The 21,622-nt window shown below is 32.7% G+C and overlaps 2 protein-coding genes across 5 annotated transcripts in view; both read left to right on the top strand.

The window, feature by feature from the left end:
- Nucleotides 1-6,932: 6,932 nt before the first annotated feature.
- LOC102588437 (iron-sulfur cluster assembly protein 1-like) lies at nucleotides 6,933-10,361 on the top strand. Its single transcript, XM_006344339.1, has 3 exons — nucleotides 6,933-7,336; nucleotides 7,489-7,543; nucleotides 9,899-10,361. Exons 1-3 carry the CDS (start codon nucleotides 7,045-7,047, stop codon nucleotides 10,050-10,052), a joined length of 501 nt encoding a protein of 166 aa, XP_006344401.1. The 5' UTR covers nucleotides 6,933-7,044; the 3' UTR covers nucleotides 10,053-10,361.
- Nucleotides 10,362-11,919: 1,558 nt separating this feature from the next.
- The window catches only part of LOC102587678 (pantothenate kinase 2), a 19,371-nt gene continuing 9,668 nt past the window's right edge, over nucleotides 11,920-21,622 (top strand). The window contains exons 1-12 of one of the 4 annotated variants that reach the window (XM_006344336.1): nucleotides 11,920-12,318; nucleotides 12,534-12,835; nucleotides 13,222-13,434; nucleotides 13,581-13,639; nucleotides 14,855-14,971; nucleotides 17,048-17,167; nucleotides 17,254-17,348; nucleotides 17,737-17,830; nucleotides 18,050-18,181; nucleotides 19,255-19,367; nucleotides 19,518-19,710; nucleotides 20,955-21,160. In XM_006344336.1, the coding sequence (XP_006344398.1) occupies nucleotides 12,577-12,835; nucleotides 13,222-13,434; nucleotides 13,581-13,639; nucleotides 14,855-14,971; nucleotides 17,048-17,167; nucleotides 17,254-17,348; nucleotides 17,737-17,830; nucleotides 18,050-18,181; nucleotides 19,255-19,367; nucleotides 19,518-19,710; nucleotides 20,955-21,160 (1,601 nt within the window). In that variant the 5' untranslated portion in view covers nucleotides 11,920-12,318; nucleotides 12,534-12,576. Of the gene's footprint in view, nucleotides 12,319-12,434; nucleotides 12,836-13,221; nucleotides 13,435-13,580; nucleotides 13,640-14,854; nucleotides 14,972-17,047; nucleotides 17,168-17,253; nucleotides 17,349-17,736; nucleotides 17,831-18,049; nucleotides 18,182-19,254; nucleotides 19,368-19,517; nucleotides 19,711-20,954; nucleotides 21,161-21,622 lie in introns of all 4 variants that reach the window. The other 3 variants (XM_006344337.2, XM_006344338.2, XM_015307375.1) reach the window with 3 other exon arrangements.

Here is a 21,622-nt window from a genome sequence, read left to right as displayed (position 1 = left end):
TCTCTTATGAAAATAATAATTATACAGCTCCAACACTCGATATTTCCATCAAATACTCTCCGATAGTCCGATTTGCTAATATAATTATTATTAATTTTAATATGTATTTAAATTTCACTTACTAAATGAGCATTGAAATAAAAAAAAATCAAATATTCGTAGGAAAATAGCTTCCCTTGTACCAAACACATTTCAAATGTGAGGAAAAAGACATATACACTATCATTAAGATCTTATTTACATCAGATGTTTATATCAAACCAATATGTACACACTCACTCATATCATCCAATTAAACATTTTAGCATTTTTCTTTATATTAAAACATACTTTTTTCGTATAAAATTCAAAATTTATATATATCTCTAATCAGAAATTATACCAAAAAAATAACCGATATAGAAAGAAGAACCTCAAAGAAAGTAAAAAACATTATAGATAGAAGTTGATAAACTTGCATTTAAGAAAATAGATTATCACTAATCAGGGAGGTGAAAAAAAGAGGAAAGAAATAATTGATTAGAAGTAAAAAATCATACTTTGATATCAGGTCTAAGATGATTGTGCCACCTTTCTCTACATTGCTTCCCTATTCTCCCTTTCAACACTTGTGCTATTTGTGACCATTTTCTATCTCCAAATCTCTCTACCAAATCGATCAAAATCCTGTAAAAATGTAAAACAATCAAATAAATTAACATTGATTTTTTCCTTAAAAAATAATAATTAAGATTAATACCTGTCTTCTTCAATAGTCCATTGACCTTTGACTGATTTTGACTTATTTCGAGTAGCCCTTCCTATTTTTCTCATAGATGAAGAAGAAGATAAAATTTTCATATTCTTTCTTCCATCAATTTCTTTATCATCATAAATATAATTAGTACCATTGGTATCAATAGTATTAGTAACACATGAACTTTCATCAGGCACAACATTGAAGTTGATAGGCTTCATATCTTGATTACAAATAAAGTTGTAATTCATATCCGTAGAATTCTCAAAATTCTTCATGACTAATGTGCTACCACTTGCACTACCATTTTGCTCAAATGGCTTGAATTCATAACCAAAATTGAAATCTTGACCAATTGATGAGAAGTTATCATCATGATTTGAGAGTGGATCGAATAACGGGTCATAAATATTATTCATATCGATCATGAAATTTTGATCGAGGTGACGAAAATCTTGAAGAAAATCTTTAGGGGGTGTGCAAAAAACATCTTGATTATTACTATGATCAAACTCCATGGGATCAATTAGGAGTAAAGCATGAGAGAAAGAATTAGGAGGATTTTTTTTTGGTGATTTGTGTTTTTCAATTTTTGTTTTGCTAGTTTTATTTATTTGTGTTATATATATATATGTAGTTAAATAGTAATAAAGTGTGAAGAGACATTTATTACAGTGTGAATGTATCTGGACCCTCTTTGACCTTGATGATCCAATGGCTATTGTTTTGTCAAGGCTTGAGCAAAATATTTGACCAATTTGGGATTGTTTTATAATCATAATAATATTTCTCTTTTTGTCGATTTTTGTAAATATGATGACGTAATTTTAGATCTCTAAAAATTTGATCCAGCTTAAAAAATTATGGGGTATCTCTATTTAATATTTTCTATGTTTTGCACTATATCACTCTGAAATAATTTTGAATATATAATGTTGTAGTTTTATAGAACTAAAATTTTCAGATAATAGATGGTTAAACTCCAGTTTATGAATTTCACATAAAAATGACAACGATTCAAGTTAAAATTGATTATTGCTCTTAAATGATTCGTAATATCTATGAAGTATTGGACATTAAAATTTGAATATATTTAGACAAAGAACATTTTTACTACTTATCTTTCCCTTATATCCAATGATCTAACCAAAAAAATATTCATTCTTTTTTTTAATCAATTAAGGGAACATTTCTAACTTCAACTAATATGGTTGAAATTTAGGCAAAAATAATTTAACTTTAGATCAATATAAAATATTGTTGATTTATCTAAAATTTGGCCTTTTCAAGATTATCTTCCGATACTATATATCTAAAGTTATTTGAAAATAACACATATTAAGAAATCGATAAACAGAACATAATTTAAGTAGCAACATCAAAATTAAGTATGCATATGCACTTCTCTTCCATCTATTTTTTTAAAATTAAAATTGCGACATGACTTAACGAAATATTCATTTTGTTTGCTATTAATTTTCAATTTCATGGTTAAAAAACCTATTCACTTTAATTAAACAAGTTTTCTTTTCAATGGAATTAATGTACATATTAAGGTGCCATATCGATTATAATTATTATTAGATTAAATAATTATAAAATAGAATAAGAGACTAAGTTTATTGTGTTAAAAGAAGCCTAAGCTAAATATGATACTTTTGGTTTTGGTTATGAATTATGATGACGTTTGATAAGGGATAAGACATAATTCATTCTTATTTCCCATAATTATATCCCTTTGTTCAATAAGGAATTTCACAATTATAGTGCACTAATTTCTTTTCACCATTTTATAAAAAGGTAGTAAAACAAAAGAAGCCTTATGATAGTCAAACTAAAATGTCATTCAATAAAAAAAAGTCTATTTTGCATGGGAAAAATGGCTTAAAAGTTAATTAAATGAACCGAATTGATTTTGTAACAGAAGCTATGTCTACCTAACCATTTTTTTTTTATTGATGGCATTAAATTTTATACTTACTAATTGTCATTTAAAGTAATATCAATACTAAATTGATCAGGTAAGACATAGAGGAACTTAATGAATGAATATTAATTACATTAATTAAGGTAAGATTAATTACTAATATCAACTAAACAGAGTATATTTTATATTTTAATTATTTATCGTAAGTCATTTAGGCAGATCCTTGTCGGTGCTTAATCCATCAGATCTGTTGGTGCTTGATCTGTCTGATCTGTCTGATTCGTTGATGCTTGATCCGTCGATGCTTAATCTGTTCGTAGTTGATCCGTCAATGTTTTTTCCTCATATTTGAATTTGGTTTAATAAAAAAGATAAAGATGAATCTTTTTATCTTTTGCACATATTATGAACTGATTTCATGGAGCGGGTTGTGTTGATTTTGAATTAAAAAATTCCAATTTATGAGTGAAAGAGAGACAAATGGAGGAAGTATTGTCCATAAGAACATGTAAGTCCCTAACTTAAAAGTCATAAAGTTAGGGACACTCAACTTTTGATTTTTGGTTTTTTTCTTACCTTTTTGCTTAGTAAAAAAAAACTTTAAAAGCCAAAAATTACTTAAATTAAGTTAATTCAAACACCCACTTAGTTTATTCATGACCATTCGTTTATGTTTTCATTATTTGTAAATGATTCTAAAATCTTCCACTTAGTTTATTCATGATCATTTTTATGTTTTCATTATTTGTAAATGATTCTAAAATCTTCCACTTAGTTTATTCATGATCATTTTTATGTTTTCATTATTTGTAAATGATTCTAAAATCTTAAGGACAAGGCAATTCAACAACTTTGGGCTGGGAAAAGGATACGATTGCGGGTCTGTTTGGAAAGCCACCTGATAATTGGAATTGGTGTAATTACTAGGGTAGTAATTATCAGCCTAGTAATTACACTATCTAGTAATTACACTGACCTGTTTGGTTGTCACAATGTAATTACACTGTAATTACACATGTCCTGTTTGGATGCCACAGTGTAATTACACATGTTCTGTTTGGATGCACAATTGCAATCATAAAATTATAATAAATTTTGAAAAATAAAAATTAATTATTTAAAATTTATACTAGACAAATAAGAAACTTTATAAATGACATTAAATTAAATATTTAAGAAATATATTCTTTTTTGAAAATACATTAATTAATAAACATATTTTCTGTAACTAATATTATGAAAAAATAATTGATTTATATTTTTTCAAATTAATATATTTCAATTGAATTGATCGTAACGACTAAAAGTATGAAGTTTCTACTAACATCGTGAAATGCGTGTTTGATAAAAAGAATAATATATAAATAAAATGTCATAAATTACTAAATGTTTGACAAAAATATAATTTATCAACTCTAATTAAAAAATGACGTGCAATGTAGATTCAATATTACTAAAACAAATGAAACTGAAAATATGGCATAAGTTATAAATTCAAAACAAAAATTTTAACATAATACTCTTATAACAAATTTCAACATAGCAATAAATATGATTTAGTTTTAGTTTTTCTTAATAAAGAAAACGTAAGTCTATAACCTTACTTAACAAAAAATTCTATTTTAATTTAAAAATTAGAATATAATAAAATTATGCTAATGAGAAAATAAACATGGCATAAAAAAATAGACAATACGAAAAAATTACATAGAATCACGTAAAGTAAGGTTGAGAATAAGAAGAAAATGAAATATAATAATATAAAATAAAAAATAAACTTTTACAAATTTTTAGAATAATAAAATTAAAAAAGAACTTAAAATAATAGAAGTAAAAAAAATTAAAACAAAAAAATTAAAATAGAAATAAAAAAAATGAAATTAAAAAGTAATCAGGTGATAATTACACCATGTAATTACCAGCAATTCACAGCCTTTGCCTGTGAATTGTAGAGTGTAATTACCCCTCTGCCAATTACATCAATTACCTACTGACCAAGTAATTACATGTCCTTCCAAACAGGACAAGACAATGTAATTACACCAATTACACAAAATCCAATTACCAGGCCCTAAGTGTTTGCACAAATTGCTCCTATTTTTGAGTGATTTTTTTCTTTATAGTTTATTTCATAAAAAATATTATTTAAAGAATCCATCTATCTAGACCTAATTCAATCAATATATATTTAAAGAATTTTCATCTTGCTCAACATAAGTTCAATGAAAAGTAAGTTATACAAAACAAGTTATGTCATAGTGTTTTTCCGAATTTGTTGTAGCATTTGAAAATTAAAGATATGTCTTTTGCGGTATAAGTTCTTTATCCTTTTTAGAGGAAAAAAATTGATAGCGAGTGTGAAATGATAGCGTATATGTATGGATCTATATTAGGATCTGTTGCTCAAACCAAATCATGCCAACGTTATGGAAGTTCCTTGATCATATGATATAATAGTAGCAACATAACTTGTTATGCCTTGTAATATAATCTATGAGATATTATGTTTGATGTCATGAGTGTAACTTGCCATATCTTTTATAACATAACCTGTGATATGTTATGATACTAACATTCCAAATATAAACTTACACCTCATTCTTCTCAGAGTCCACTTATGGAATTAGATTGAACACGTTGTTATTGAAGAGTTACATTTTTGGAAAAACTACGTAACCACACATACTTTACTACCACATATACATATTTTATCCCTAGTTTAAAATATTACACACAATACCATTTTTTAATAATTATACCATATATTTTAAAAAGTTATATAAAACATCCCTTAAATATATGATATTGAATAATTATCTTAAAATATAATCTCCTTAATTAATATGACACTAAACATTCAAATTTTATTTTCTCTCACCTCACATCAACCGTTTCCCTCCCCCAATCCCATTAACCGTATGTATCTCTCCACACCCCCCATGTAATCCATTTTCTCCACTTCTTCCTCAAACATCTCTTGCATGTTCTAAATCAACAACCAAATTTTGAATATTAGCAATATATCAAGAGGTAAGATTTTCTTTAGGTTTTCGATTATTTTCTAATGTATCTCAAATTTATACAATTTCATGTATCTGGGTTAGAGTTTCCCTTTTTCTAAAGTTCGATAGTAATTATTACATTGTTTGAAGTTGTGTTGTATCCATAGAACAATGTCTCAAAATTCCGAAAATAGTATGAGTTCTTTATCCATAGAGTATTGTTTGAAGTTGTTCAATCAATTTGTTTCTAATATTAATTTGATTTATCCAATATTAATTTGATGTATCAAGTATCAATTTTATATGTTATTTTTAAAACATGTATCTCGAATTATGTGTATCTAAATTTCATACGTTGTATCAAAAAACATGAATCTCGAATACATAATAAGCATATGCATCTAATTATGAGTATCTAAATATGAAATGTAACTGAAACACGTGAATTTAGAGACAAAACACGATTGTAGAGTATCTGTCGTATCATTAATCCAAGAAAAATAGAAAATTATAAAAAATCTTCTTTTTTTTAGCATCTGAATTTTTTTCTCATAGATGTAGAGTATAACTGTAGAGTATCTATCGTAGCATATGTTGCTAGTTGTGCTTAGATTCGACGAACCTCCGTCAGATCCACTGAAAATTTTGCTTTTTTGTCCCTTTGATTAATGAAGATTTGAAGAAGGTCCTCAAGTGTTGGAGATGAAATTTGAGTCAATTGGAGAATGAAATTGTTAGGGAGAAACCATCACTATAATTTGGCAGGAAAAACTTACAAACAAACAACTAAAAACATCGAAAATTGAAGCTTGAAAGGAAGAAATTGATGAAAAAGACGAAGGTTTCAATATCAGATTTAATAACGTTTATGATTTTAATTTTTTAGCAAATTAGTTAATAGTGATACAGAATAATTCTCTAACCTGTTTGTTAATTTCCTAGAATTTGCTCCGCTACTTAAGGCATTCAGTTATAGTAGTTTAATTCAAAAAATTAATCACGTATCTCGACCTTATACACCCAACAGATACACGTATCTGATGTATCTCGACACATGTATCCATCACCCGAAAGTGGTTAGCACGTAATATCAAAAACTATCGAGATTCCTAGTAATTAGCTTCTAAACTATTGGGATTTATGTAGTTTATCCTACATTTTTTAAGTAAGGCCCAACTAGAAAGGGGTTGGCCCAATAACTAGTTCTACATGTTGAGGCCCAATTCTTTTTCCTCTCGATCGGTGGTACCGCCTCTCTTCTTCTTCCACACAAACAGGAATCTCATCATATATATATATATATTACACAATAACAGCGACACACGTATCGACATAGCTCCTTAATTCCCAAATTCAACGAATTAGGGCAAATAACGAAGATGTTGAAGCACGTCGGAAATCGAATTTTGGGGTTAGGGCAACGATCGCCGGTGACGCGAGGGGTTTTGCCCCGGCTGTATCATGAAAGAGTGGTGGACCATTACAATAATCCCCGAAACGTTGGGTCCTTTGACAAGAACGATCCCACTGTAGGTACGGGTCTTGTCGGAGCTCCGGCTTGTGGGGATGTGATGAAGCTTCAAATCAAGGTCGACGAACAGACAGGGAAAATTACGGATGCTTGTTTCAAGACCTTTGGTTGTGGCTCTGCGATTGCTTCTTCATCCGTCGGTGCGTTTCGTCATGCTTTTTTCTAGGAGTTTTTTTACCTTCTGCGCACATTTTATGAACTTATTTTAATATTATGAATTGATTTTATTGAGCATCTGATGCAATTTACGAAAGGTCGTGTTGATTCTGAATTAAAATTTTCCAATTTTCAGCAACTGAATGGGTGAAAGGTAGACAAATGGAGGAAGTACTTTCCATAAAGAACACGTAAGTTTGGTTTCAGATTGTCCCGTTCACTTTTTTTTACTGCCTTCATGATTTCCTCCTCAGGTGACCCTGTTTATAAGTAATTGAACTGTTGGTTCTCTTAGTTATATATTCTGCCATGTTGTTTTTACCTGGGAGTCTGGGATGATATCAATATTGTTTTTGAATGGACTCAGTGGCTTCCAAGTTGTGTTGGATTGCAGTTTTCAAAATATTTTGCTGCAAATTTGTATATTAACCGAAGTACGGGTAGCATAATCCCCCCTTTTTTGGTGAAGGGTGGTGGTATTAGCTGGAGTGCACGTTGACCAACTGACTGGATACATGTTATCTCTCACTAGAACAGGTGTACAAGAGTATTTTTGGTCACCGAGATTTATACAGATGAAAAATTTACTGTGTCATCTTTGTTGAGATTTGAACCTTAAGATCCCAAGAATGTTACTTCAGCTCTTTGGATGCACGGTTTGTGTCATCCTTCTAACACCCTCCATCAATGTTGAACTTCTAGGAATTAGATGTTTTCTCTTATCTTGTATGTGTCAGTTCAGCAAAATTGAAGGTATAAGTTAGTTTAGAATGAGTCTACACGGGATATCTCAGCCCCACCTGTAACAGGTCAATCAGAAGGTGGTCTCTTAAAATAGGAATATCAAATTGAGCTTGAGAATACTTTCTTTTTATGAACTTACTGAAACCTTGGGAGAAAAGCTTATTGAAACTTAGCCAAAAAATACTAACAACTCCTTGTTACCTTTGTCAAAAAAAAATACTAACTAAAAAAAGAAAAGAAAAAAGAAAATGTAGCCGAAAAATAAAAATAGAATGCAGCAAGTCTTTTGGTTGAGAAAAAGCTGAAAATATTCCACTTACTTTGGACTTGGGCTCAAAATAGTCCTATTTCTTTCTGGTGGAGCATTAATAGTCCTATATTTCTTAAAAAGTGGTGCATATTTAGTTCCAATCCTTGCAGCCGTGAGTTTTTTAACAAGGCCACTAATATCACGTGATTTTTGTTCAAGAAAATAAACTCCTCTCTCCATCTCAAAACAAAGCCGACTGGTTCTCCTCCCCCATTTATTTCCCCAATAACTTATAGGTTTATAAAAGGAAAGCATGCACCTTTTTGGTATTGTGGTCTGATACCGTGCTGCATTTTGTTTTGGTATTGTGGTGCTGCTACTGTGCTGTGTTTTTTTGTATTGTGGTCTGCTACTGTGCTGTGTTTTTTTGGTATTGTGGTGCTGCTACGTGCTGTGTTCTTTTGGTATTGTGGTGCTGCTGTGCTGCCTTTTTTGGTATTGTGATGCTGCTACTGTGCTGCGCTTTTTGGTTTTGTGGTGCTCTGCTACTGTGCTACATTTTTTTGGTATTCTGGTGCTGCTGTTGATTTTTTTATTGCTGTAAGAAAGTCCCCAAGTTTTATTAGTGTTTTATTAACTCTCCAAAACGTCTTATCTTTGTGTGTAAATTTACTTCTTCCTTTTTTGAATTAAAAACTTCAAAAATCTGGGCTAGAACCGTCCTTTTAATTCTTCACATTTAGATCTTCACACATAGTGGGGATCATGAAAGTTAAAGAGTGTTAGTAAGTCAAAGGCATCACTATGACTTCATAGTGCATAAATGAAGATGAAATTCTGTTATGACATTGTCACCTACAGCTCAGCTTCCGTCAAGTTAACCTAAGCGAGATAAACCAAACTCTCATATTAAAAAGCCATGTATTCTTGCAATGTAACAGTACCTACTACTCATTCAGGGAAGGCACCAAGACTGCTGCAAACCTGTACCTTATAGAAGATATCTAGCCGTGATTATGCTTTTTACACCAAAGTAGTCTGCATCCTTGAAAACCTCAAGCCTTGAATCCAATATAACTTGGAAATGGCCAGTCTTGTATCCAACCATTCATCACATTAAGTTAAGATTGAGGATGGAACCTCATCTGTAAGAGAAATCTCAAATTTGGCTGGCTGTTGGTAACCTATTCAACATAATTTAGTTTAGAGCGAACTTACTTTTAGGTACGGGATATGTGAGGCATGGCCAACTTTCTTTTGTAAGATAATAGGTGTATCATTAATTAAACACCAAGAAGGATTGACTAACTGGAGGCGTTGCTTGTTGACTTTCTGTAAGTTGCAGTTTATTTTAACAGCATTTTTCCGATGCATGTATATATGTGGTTTAAAACATTTTAAATACTTGGATTCTTGGTACATATGTCCATTACTGTCATCTTTGATCCACCCCCCACCCCCCTTTATTTCGTGACCTTCAACCTGCTTGATGGTTAATTGGTAGTCTGCCTGTGTGAGTATGTATTCTGAAGCATATCTGACTTTACTGCAGGGAGATAGCAAAACATCTCTCCCTCCCACCTGTTAAACTGCACTGCAGTATGCTTGCTGAGGATGCAATTAAGGCTGCTGTGAAGGATTATGAGGCGAAGAAGGCAAAATTTAATGGCAATGCAGAAAATGCATCATCCGAAAAAGCAGCTTGATATACTAGCTGGGAAACGAAGGATGAAGTTGGGCATAAGAATACATGTATCCCGGATTTTCATAGATGTAAATTAGTTGTCTGACTGTTGGGTTTGTAATGTTGTTACTTTGGATGAAGAGTGGATCTTGCTTTTGCAAGTTTATGTTACCCACGTCGCTTAGACGTTGTCTAAGCTACAGAATCCTGTTCCTATGTTTTTTCAAATAATGACGATGATTTATTAGAGCCCGTGACCAAGATGTAGTAGATGCATCACCTGTGTCACATAGTTGTAATATTGAAGTGATAAAGCTTGAAGCTTTGTATATGTATTTTCTTACTAAAAACTTGAATTATTATTTTTTAAAATAAAACAATTATCTCTTATTCGAATAGATAAAAATGTGATATAGCATGTAAATAAAGTCAATTCTTTTGCCTATGGTAAAAAGCAAGACTTCGTCAAAAGAACTTAAATGTTTGGGCATATTATTCTCTTTTGATCTAATTGGGTATGCAATGTCTTTGTTAGCTCTCTCTATCTCTCTTTCTATATAAAGAAAAAGTTGTTCCGACCTGGTAAGTTTTTAAAATAATAAACGGAAAAGGGTCAAAATTGCCCTTGAACTATGTGAAATAGGCTACTTATACCCTCCATTACATTTTGAGCTCAAAAATACGCTCACTCTTATCTCTAGAGACCACAAATACCCCTCAAAAGTTAACAACCCAAATTTTTAATGACATGGCAAGCCATGTGTGACTAATCCTTCCACCTAAGCTGCCAACTAGGATTACCACTAACTTTTTTTAAATCTAAATCTCCTAAAATTGTATTAATCCAACAAAAAAAGCAAGAACAAAGTTAATATTATCGAGCCGTAAATTTCCCCTCATACATATAGAAGATACAGGTATGTTATACAAAAAATCATCCTATCAAGTTAGATATATTATATATTAGTTATTTATCAAGTGGAAATATACTTCGTTAATAGTTAAACTACGATGAAAAAATAACTTTTAACGGCAATAAATATAAATATTTTTTATGTAATTAAAAATAAAAGATTTATTTCTAATTGTTGGAAATCCTAGTTGGCAGCTTATTAGGTGGAGAGATCAGTCCCACATGGCTTGCCATGTCATTAACAATTTGGGTTGTTAACTTTTGAGGGGTATTTGTGGTCTCTAGGGATAACAGCGGGGGTATTTTTTTATCTCAAAATGTAACGAAGGGTATAAGTGATCTATTTCGCATAGTTTAGGGGTAATTTTGACCCTTTTACGAATAATAAATTATGAGGTAATTAACGTTGTGATTTTGGACAAAAAAATCTTCACAGTAATTCTAAATAGGAATGAATGGTGTTCCGAATTTATTACTCCCTCCCTTCATTTTACTTGTTACGGTTTAACTTGGCACCTCCATTTAGAAAATAATTATTGATATATATATTTTACCAAACTATCTCTTATTAAATGATTTTTTAAAGTATAAAAAAAATTATTCCTTCTGTTCATTTTTACTTGTCCACTGTATGAGAGATATAGTTTTTTTTTTTAAATAATCACTTTTGGATTGAATTTTGTTGCAATAAATTATTTCATTATGAGACAAAAATATACATATTTTAAAATTAAATTATATATATAAAAAGGTGTTCTTAATCGACTATAAAGAAAGAACTCAACAATTTAATCAATACAATTTCACAAGTAAAATATGAGGAAGATGGTACATATGTGAAATAATTATATAAAAATATCTTCCGCATCCAAATCTTATCTAAATGTGGAAAACAAAATCAGTTTTGAAAACAGAATTTTTAGTATATTTTAAACATTAATAGGAATTTCACAACGTTATTGCGAAAATATTTTGTGGCTGCGCTGCGGGTCTACTCACTGAGCGGACCATTCAGCGCTTTATTTATTACAAGACCAAATGCACAAGTCACAACTCAGAAGAACAAGACTGAAAATCAAGAATCACATTCAAAATTCAACTGGGTCGACTCACATTCAAGATTCAAGATTCAAGATTCTCTTATTAATAATCGTGGGTCTTTGTTGGGTTTCACTTGTAGTAATTTGTATGATCATCATCTTGTTTACTTTTTCTTTTCTGGGTCCCAATATTTTAGGTTGTTTTACACTTGCCACTGCCATTTACGGCGAATTCATCAATGGAACTTATTGTTGAGATAGAGATAATCTTCGTCCTGCATAATTAAATCTCTACTAGTAGGGGAAACTAAAAGGCCGTCTACAGCCTGTCATCGGTAATTATTATTATTATTAATAGTAGTTTTATTGTTTTAGTATATATGGGTTCTGGTAATTTTGAATAGTTGATAATTACTTTCACTGCCAATAAATACTTGTTTATTCGTCACAGTAGTTTGTTTGGTTTGGTGGCTGAACTTCAATTTTGTTTGGAGTAAAGAAATGTGCGCTAACCAAATTGGACCCAATTGACTAAAGAAAAATTGTTTAGGTTTAGGAGCAAGGTAGGAAGGACATAGGGAGAGAGAGAGTTAATGGCAAGTCCAACGACAAAGAACCACTCTCACATTGAAATTGACGATATAAATGAGGAATCTCAACAGATCACTGAGAAGGATATTGTAGAGAAAGATATGGCGCCTTTGCCTGGGAGTTCAATTCATAGGTCATCCTCTCGTCCACAGTTGGATGTAAGTGGTGCTGCAATTCAGGGGAATTTTGAGGAGAAGGATCCTGCAATTCTGTTGCCTAATCAGACTGATGATATTTCACACCTTGCTTTGGATATTGGTGGTAAATTTTCATGTCTTTATTGGAGTCTTAAGAAGTTTGGGATTTGATGTTTGTGTAATTCTTATTGTTAGTAAAATGGATATGAAGTTGATATTTTCTTGTTTTATTTCATACTTTCAGTTCAATGTTGCTAGTATGTTCTTTGATAACCTTGAAAATTTGGGCAAAAAGCTACCACTGATATGATTGTGGACCATGTTGCTCGGACTCTTAAAAAATGTCAATGGTTGCATGTTGGATTCCCAACTTTATCTGCTTTTGTATGCTTTTTGGTGTAATGCTGAACTCTTGCACTGGTTCTGAGTTTGATGTGCGAAAAGCTAATTACGATTAACCTAAATCATATTAGTACTGGAATAATATTTTCCATGGATTTCTTAATCCAGGCTCTCTTATCAAGCTGATTTACTTTTCAAGACATGCGGACCGACAAGTGGATGATGGGAGAAAGAGGAAAGTTAAGGAGAGATTGGGTGTTACTAATGGCAGCAGAAGAAGCTATCCTATCCTTGGAGGGAGGCTTCATTTTGTGAAGTTTGAGACATCGAAAATCAATGAGTGCTTAGATTTTATACATTCCAAGCAACTTCACTGCGGTGGTATAGTTCTTTGATTTGTACATTATTCTTAAATTGCTAATTTTGTAAATGCCCTGTATTGCCCCGTGATTTTCAAATGTTCTTGATCAACACCACGTACATTGGCTAGAGTTGTTTTTACATTTTGTTCATGATCTTGTGGCCAGGGATGGATCCACGATGTTGGCCTTCTGATGCCCCACCAAGTGAAAATGCAGTAATTAAGGTAAGCATCATATTTGTTGAATTGCGTGTCGACCTCATTTATAAGTTAAAGTTGTGAGGGAGGTGACTTTTATTAGTTTGATTATGTAATAGCACACTTCCTTACATTTGAGCTAGACACTTCATTTTCTTCCGTCGAATGATGTATTATTCTCTTTTCTAGGGCCAAACATGTAAAAGTACTTCTTTGATATCAGGCGTAGTGACATTTAAACCTAGGAACTTTATTTTCTCTGGTACCATGTTGAGCTTTGTGACCACGTGTAGAAAAATTTAAACTGTTAAAGAGGGGACACTTTTTATTTTACTTTATGTATCAATGCTATTGAGCCAGGATGTCTACTTCCAGTTTTAGTTTGATCAGAATCAAGTTATATGGAGGAAGAAGCAAATTGGTTTAAACTTTGAAGTACTCAAAATAAGTGCAAGTGAAAAAAAAGGAGAAAGAAAAATAAGAAAAATTAAAAGAATAGGAATTAAGAAACTAAATAAATGTTAGAGCTCTGAGGTCTCTAAGTGAAGAGAAACTGATTCCATGTACAGCTATACAGGCATAGCTAGACCGGTCTTATAATTAAACTAGTTTTCGTAATTGTACCCCCTTTTCATCAAATAGCATCCTCTGTCTCATATGTGTGGTAATTTTTTTTTTCCCTGAGCTACTTAGACTACAGGATCATCTTGGTGTATATTTCATTTGTAATAAACTACTAATAGAAACTTACCGAAGACCTAATGAGATTCTCATTGCATTCTTCTCTGATGATTATGATAATAATAGAATCCACCATATTAGCCCCCAAGGCGTAGTTCAAGTGGGAAAGATTGAGGGACTTATAACTTGGGTCATAGTGATCCCTGTGCAATGTAAATCAAGCTTGGTATTTATTAAGTGGAGAAGGGTAGAGGGGTGGGCCCATTACCCTGAGTATCAAAGGTTGCAGCTGGTCTTGAGGATTAACCTCATAAAAAAAAAGAATCCACTATACTCTGGACTCTGGTTACCACTTCGGAGAAGTTATTTAGCAAGTACTTTAACTATATAATAACAAAGTGTAATGTGGTTTTACTTCAGTTTTCTGCTAGTTATTAGTTTTAATAATTTACACATATATTCACCTATTTAACTGGTTTGGTTTTTGTGAAAAGACTACAGGTTTAACTGGTTTGGTTCTGTGAAAAGCTACAGGTTTAACTAGTTTGGTTTGGTGGAAAGGCTACAGGTGGTGGGGCATATAAGTTCGCTGATCTTTTTAAGGAAAGGCTGGGAGTCAGTATAGAGAAAGAAGATGAAATGAATTGTCTTGTTTCTGGTGCAAATTTCTTACTCAAGGTAAGATAAATATGATCTTTTTTTGGCTCAACTGTCTCACTCTGCATTTTCTCCTATAGTGGCAGCTTTAGATCCAAGTCCTTTGTTTGACTGAATAGAGTGCATAAATGTTGCTTACTTGATCACATTTCTCTTGGGAGTAGTACAAAGAACAACTCAATGCTGATTTTCAAATTTACTTGTAAATTGTCTTATAGAGGGCTTTCTGGGCCACAATTTTAGGATAGAGATTGTCATGAAGTATCTGACATTCAGGATTTGTTAATTACTTCAAGAAGAGCCTCCGAATTAACCAAGGAAGTTTTTTACAGTTTTAGTAGGATATATTGTAGATAGATCTGTTCTTATTTATTGTGGAAGTACCTTCACCTAACTTTCAAAAAGTACAGCTCCTGACTATTTTATATCCTTGAAAGCTGACTGCCATAGTGCCGTCACCCTTTAGCTCCAGATTAAGAACAGGAAAATTCAAGTTGTGAAAACCAGAACCATCCTAAGCTTTAAGCTGAAGATGCATAAAGAATAATGTGTTAATTTAATTTTTTAATGATGAACATGCCAGTAAAAAATATAGAAAACTTATAGAACTTTTATTTTTACTACAATAACAAAACCAGTTTTATTCCACAAGTGGGGGCACGTTTTATTTTGTATAATGTTTGTGTGAGATGAGCTTAAATGAAGTTACATGGTCAATGAGGATTCATATAGCCGACCACAACTTGTTTGGGACTAAGGTGTAGTTGTTGTTTATACTTTGTTTTTTACTGACGAATAAAGCAGCCATTCTAGTATTTTCTTTTATGTAGACTTTGCCTTCATCTCAAGGCTCTGGTTAGTAACAAAACTATTTTGGGATTAATTGATTTCTGACATAGGGGCATCCTTGCATCTACATGTGTTGTGCTCTTAATGGATGAAATAGTTTGGTAGTAGGTCTATGCATCTGCATTTGTTGTGCTATTTTTTTTCTTGTTTATTTATTGATTTCTGCATTTCCCAGCTACTATTGAAGGAATACTGAATGTTGATGGCTGTTGAATATGTCAGAATGTGAAGTTGGAAAATTAGCCGCTTCAGCAAAATTTTCAATAAGTTTATGCTAGTCTTTGTTATCAATTGCTGATGGAATGTACTGAATTTTGCATTCTGGATACAGCTGTACGAGTGCAAAATAGGCTTAAAGGCTCTCTTTTTTATTTGCTTGACAGATTTTAGTTTTATTTTTACAAATATATTATTGCATGGCTCTTTCATTTATTTGCTTGCACAGATAATTTCATTCTTATAAAGATATCATTGCGCACTGTAATTGATATTTTTACAAATATATTATTGCATGGCTCTTTCATTTATTTGTGTGCACAGATAGTTTCATTCTTACAAAGATATGATTGCACACTGTAATTGATATGTCCTTAAAGAGGACTCACTTCTTTGTTCTAGTACTTTCATCTCCTTGTTGTTATACTTCCTTTGTCATGCTTTCAAGTGGCTACCATAGTGTTTTTTCCTCCTTTGCTTGGTTTAAGTTCTGATTTCACATGGGAAGTTGAAATATAGCTGTGCTCCAGCATCCAATCAGCAAGTTGTCCAGGGAGATTTTTTTAGGGGTTACATTTCCACTTAAATGATATCTGTTTTGTTAATTAGATTTGGGCATTAGGCCCAAATGAGTGATGTAATTGTTCTCTTTTCATATCAATAAAGCTGAAAAATTTAAACTAAAATATATATATATATATCAGTGATCTGCAGAAGCTGCACTGGTTCCCTATATCACTGAAATCATACCATTTCATATATGTATATTCCTGAAATCAAACCATATAGCACTTCTTACTTGGCTACCGCTTTCACTTTATTTTGAAGAAGTTAATTCAGAAGTTGTTTTCTACTTTCGTTTCTATGTAAGAATATTCTGTGTCTATTGGATGTTCCTGGTCAGGCAGGTTTGGCCTCATCTTTTCCTAGTTTTAACGTAATTTAGCTTGGGGGCTGTCAGACAATGATCTCTGACTTTTGCTTACATTATTGCCTTTGTTGGTTATATTGTTGAAAGCTGTTTTTGAATAGGCGATCCGTCATGAAGCATTTACGCATATGGAGGGTCACAAGGAGTTTGTGCAGATAGACCAGAATGATTTATTTCCATATTTGCTTGTGAATATCGGTTCTGGTGTCAGTATGATCAAGGTACTCTGCCTTAGTTCTTGTTCTGTGTTACTCAGCTAATAAAAAAATCGAGTACCCGCTAATGTCTTCTTTTTGCGCTATTATAGGTTGATGGGGATGGGCAGTTTCAGCGGGTCAGTGGCACAAATGTTGGAGGTGGTACATATTGGGGATTGGGGAGGTTGTTAACTAAATGCAAGAGGTACTTTTGATTAGACAGCATTCGGATAATGTTTGAAGAGAATAAATTAGAGACATTAGTAGAAGATTTAGAATCCTGAGCACAATCTCTCACATCACTCATTCCTCTTTTTTTTCCCTCTCTTGTTTTTTGAGAAGTTGAAGTCACTATTATTATGTAGCACCAAGAAGGTTGTTGAGAGTTCCAAAGGGTAACAAAAGATTATAGCATCACATCTCTCTCAGCACGTGTATTTAAGCCCATTCACAATGGGACAGTATTCCAATTTTTGTATGAGTGAGAATGGGATATGTTTCCAGATTCCACTAGCCTTGGGTTATGACTTCCTAAACACTCTAATATGGGGCTAAATGTTATTGTAATTGATTCTGTCAGTTCTCTGTTACAGTTTTGATGAACTGCTAGAGCTCAGTCAGCGTGGAGACAATAGCACCATAGACATGCTTGTTGGTGACATCTATGGTGGTATGGATTACTCAAAGGTACATTCTAATAGACCAGGTTCTATAATCTAGGATTTATTTTACTGATTAAACAGAGGTGAACTTTAGTGGTCTGCTTAGGTGTTTAATCATGTGGGAAAATAAGATCCATGATTTTCTCCTGAGAGCCTGTAGTTGTTTTTCCTTTTTGTTTTATTTAGTTCATATTTGCTATTCATCCTAATGATTATCTACTCAAGATCTATAATATCTCTATAGATTGGCCTTTCAGCTTCAACAATTGCTTCAAGTTTTGGGAAGACCATTTCAGAAAACAAGGATCTTGAAGATTATAAGCCTGAAGACATATCTCTATCCCTGCTGCGCATGATTTCATATAATATTGGTCAGGTATCCCACGTTTAAGATCCCTATAATTCTACAAAACATTTACTTCAAGTTCTATATTTAGGGTCTGAGTTGGCCCTGTTATTATTAATGGAAACTTTTACTTGATCAAAAAAAGGTTCAATATTTAGGGTTAAGTGCATTTTTAGGTCTATCCTGTTTTGTGCACCAAGTGATAATTTGTGCCAAATTTGTAAATAGTTGATCTCGTAGAGACCAGGCCCAACTTGTGGGATTACTCATAATAGACTGGATATGATATGTTGTTGATCTCATAGAATGGAACTGGACCAAGAAATCATTGTTTGCGTGTTTTCTTTTGATGAGAAAACGTATTATTGATAATAAACTCAGCACCAAGAAGGTAAACAACACTATCTAGGAATCCTCTAAGGCAGTAAGGGATCAATTAAATCTATCATTACATCAAGATCATTCGAGAATTCAGCATTACACCAGCCTTTTAAACTATGAATGCATCTATACTTCAACATCAAAGAATTCTGTTCCTTCCCCTCATGACATCTGTTGTTCCTCTCGAGCCAAACATTCCAGAATATGCTGTTTAGACTTAAGAACATCAAGATCGTTTACTATTACATATGAGTTATGACTGATATCTTGTTAAAACTTAACCTACATGAATAAGTGGCTCTGTAAAGAAATAGATGAGAGGATACTGATGTGGTTTACGGCCTGAATAGCTTTTGACCAACTAGGATGCGGGCATCGCTAACCCCTATGGAAATTTGAGTTTCTATTTCTAGCTTCTATTTGGTTTAATATCAAATGCCTTGCCTTGTGAAGAAACCCAAAAAGAGTTTCAAGAACATGAGTGCCTTAATAATTTAGTATCAAGCAAATTCTTCTGCCAAGTTCTCCATGACAAGAGGTTTATATTGTTAGTTCAGTTAGCTATATTTACTTTGTCCTGGAAAGAGAAAAATGGTTAGAAATATTTCTGATTCTTTCCTTTCTGAATGAGTAGTTTCTGGGAAATGAGTCATTGCTTGATGGGTATTATATACTGTTAGATATTGTCTAATCATGAAATTTATCTTTAAAACATTTTCTAGATAGCTTATCTCAATGCACTGCGTTTTGGACTCAAAAGGATATTCTTTGGAGGATTTTTCATACGAGGTCATGCTTACACTATGGACACAATATCTTTTGCTGTTCAGTTCTGGTGAGAAATTGATTAATTTTACGAGACTTCATTATTTATAACTAGTCAGTAGATCTTTTTCTAGTTCTTTCCTCCAAACCATGTGCGTTTTTCTTTCATTTCATTATTGTCTCTTCATCAATTTCACCCCTACTCCAAATCTTTGAATAGGTCCAAGGGGGACGCACAAGCTATGTTCTTGCGACATGAAGGTTTCTTGGGAGCTCTGGGTGCTTTTATGAGCTATGAAAAACATGGTTTAGATGATCTGATGGTCCATCAGTTAGTGGAAAGATTCCCAATGGGTGCACCATACATTGGAGGAAATGTTCATGGCCCACCGTTGGGAGATTTGAATGAGAAGGTAAGTATTACTTTAAAGTTTTAAATTCTTGTGCACTGGGTATTGGGTTTGAATGTGATGCAATTAAGCAATCTGAAATGGAATTAGTTAATCTAGGAGATGGAACTCGAAGAAGATGATGGTCAAATCAGGGTTATGACCAAGAATTGAGGCTGGATTGAATGTAGAAGAGAGAGAATCAGATATTATTTCATGAACGAATCCAATTACATGTAATGGCTATATTTATAGAAATGAAACTAGTAACAACTTCAACTACTTCTATCTAACTGGCCACATCACCTAACTAACTTGCTAACTCAGCTAGTTCACTCTTAAACTTGTGTCAGAATGTGATAAGCTTTCTGTATGGCAAAGACTGTTATCAGTAGTGTCTTTCAATAGTTTGGATACCCTGCAAATGTTCCTTGCAGTTACTGATTTGACATTTTAGTTCTTGCTTTTGCATGGAGTTTTGAAGCTGCTTCTTATGCCATAGATTGTTGTAAGTAGTTTCTGAATGCAAGATGTGAGGACTTTTGTTTTATAAGGAGTATATTTTCTTTTTTATATTTAATAAGGAACAAATTCCTAAAGCTATAAAGCATATATTCTGTGGGGTAACCACTTCATAAAAAAAATAAAAAATTATGTGGGGTAACCTCTATGTGACAAGGTGGGAATATGGTATCCATTTGTGACCAACAATACATACAAGTAGAATAATGGGAAGTGGCATGTGAAAAGGCACATGAAGTTGGCCATATAAGTTGAAGTGTCATGGGTTGTGTAAAGGTTATGAGTCACTAAACTGACCCAGTTAGTTCAATATACCCACAACTCCGGTTTTGTTGGGCTATTTGTCATTGCAGTTTGGTATTAACTATGCGACTATTGTTCTTTACTTCCTTTATATATATATATATATATATATATATATTCTGAATTGTTAATGCTTTTATGAGGATAGGTAAAGAGTTGCTTCTAGAGATGGTTGGAGAACATTCCTTCTGTATAATTACTTGTTATCCTCCTCCTCCTCTGCCGCTTCCATAGTTGCTTTACTAGCTTTATTAAATTTTGAACTAATAGAAGGTAGAGAGGTTTAATTTTGGGGAGATTGATTTTTTCCCCCTTGTTCTTCTCCATAGTTGCTTGACAAGCTGTACTGAATTTTGAATTGATAGAAGCTATGATCAGCAGGTCAACTGGTTAATCTGGTTTTTGATGGGATATGTTACGTAATAAGCTTTATTTGATTGCAGATATCGTGGATGGAGAAATTTGTGCGAAAGGGAACTGAAATTACTGCTCCTGTTCCAATGGCTCCACCAGCTACTACCGGCCTTGGAGGCTTTGAAGTTCCATCATCTAAAGGAGTTTTGCGATCTGATGCAAGCAAATTAAATGTTGGAGTTTTGCATCTGGTCCCATCTTTGGAGGTTTTCCCACTTTTAGCAGATCCAAAAACGTAAGTTGATTTTGGGCAGATCTTTTACAATTTCCGTGTGGCTCCACAAAAGGTGCTGCTCTTTATTTGAGCTGGTCTTTCATAGTTCATGTCTTCCTAGTTGCAATCATTTTCTGTCTGTACATTCTGGTTATTTTACTTTTGTGAGAAATAAATAATATTTAATTGTGTATGTAAATAGTTACATTGAGACCCTATTTATAGACACTACATTGGAATCCTTTTCCAACTAGGATTCCTATTCCTATTCCTATTCCTATTCTAAGTAGGAAATACTTATTTCTATTCTAACACTCCCCCTCAAGCTGGTGCATACAAATCATATGTACCTAGCTTGTTACAGATGTAATTAATACGAGGACATGTGAGGGACTTGGTGAAGATATCTGCAAGCTGATCATTTGACTTCACAAATTTCGTAACAATATCTCCCGAGAGTATCTTTTCTCTGACAAAGTGACA

The sequence above is a fragment of the Solanum tuberosum genome, unplaced genomic scaffold, assembly GCF_000226075.1.
Source record: "Solanum tuberosum cultivar DM 1-3 516 R44 unplaced genomic scaffold, SolTub_3.0 scf00055, whole genome shotgun sequence".
NCBI lineage: Eukaryota > Viridiplantae > Streptophyta > Magnoliopsida > Solanales > Solanaceae > Solanum > Solanum tuberosum.
Note: the sequence above shows the minus strand (reverse complement) of the source record. Positions and strands in the feature narration are given on the sequence as shown.

Coding starts and splice junctions, on each gene's coding strand:
- LOC102588437 (XM_006344339.1), top strand. CDS start 7,045: ATGTTGAAGCACGTCGGAAATCGAATTTTGGGGTTAGGGCAACGATCG. Junction 7,337..7,488: donor GATTGCTTCTTCATCCGTCG/GTGCGTTTCGTC, acceptor TCCAATTTTCAG/CAACTGAATGGGTGAAAGGT. Junction 7,544..9,898: donor GTACTTTCCATAAAGAACAC/GTAAGTTTGGTT, acceptor ACTTTACTGCAG/GGAGATAGCAAAACATCTCT.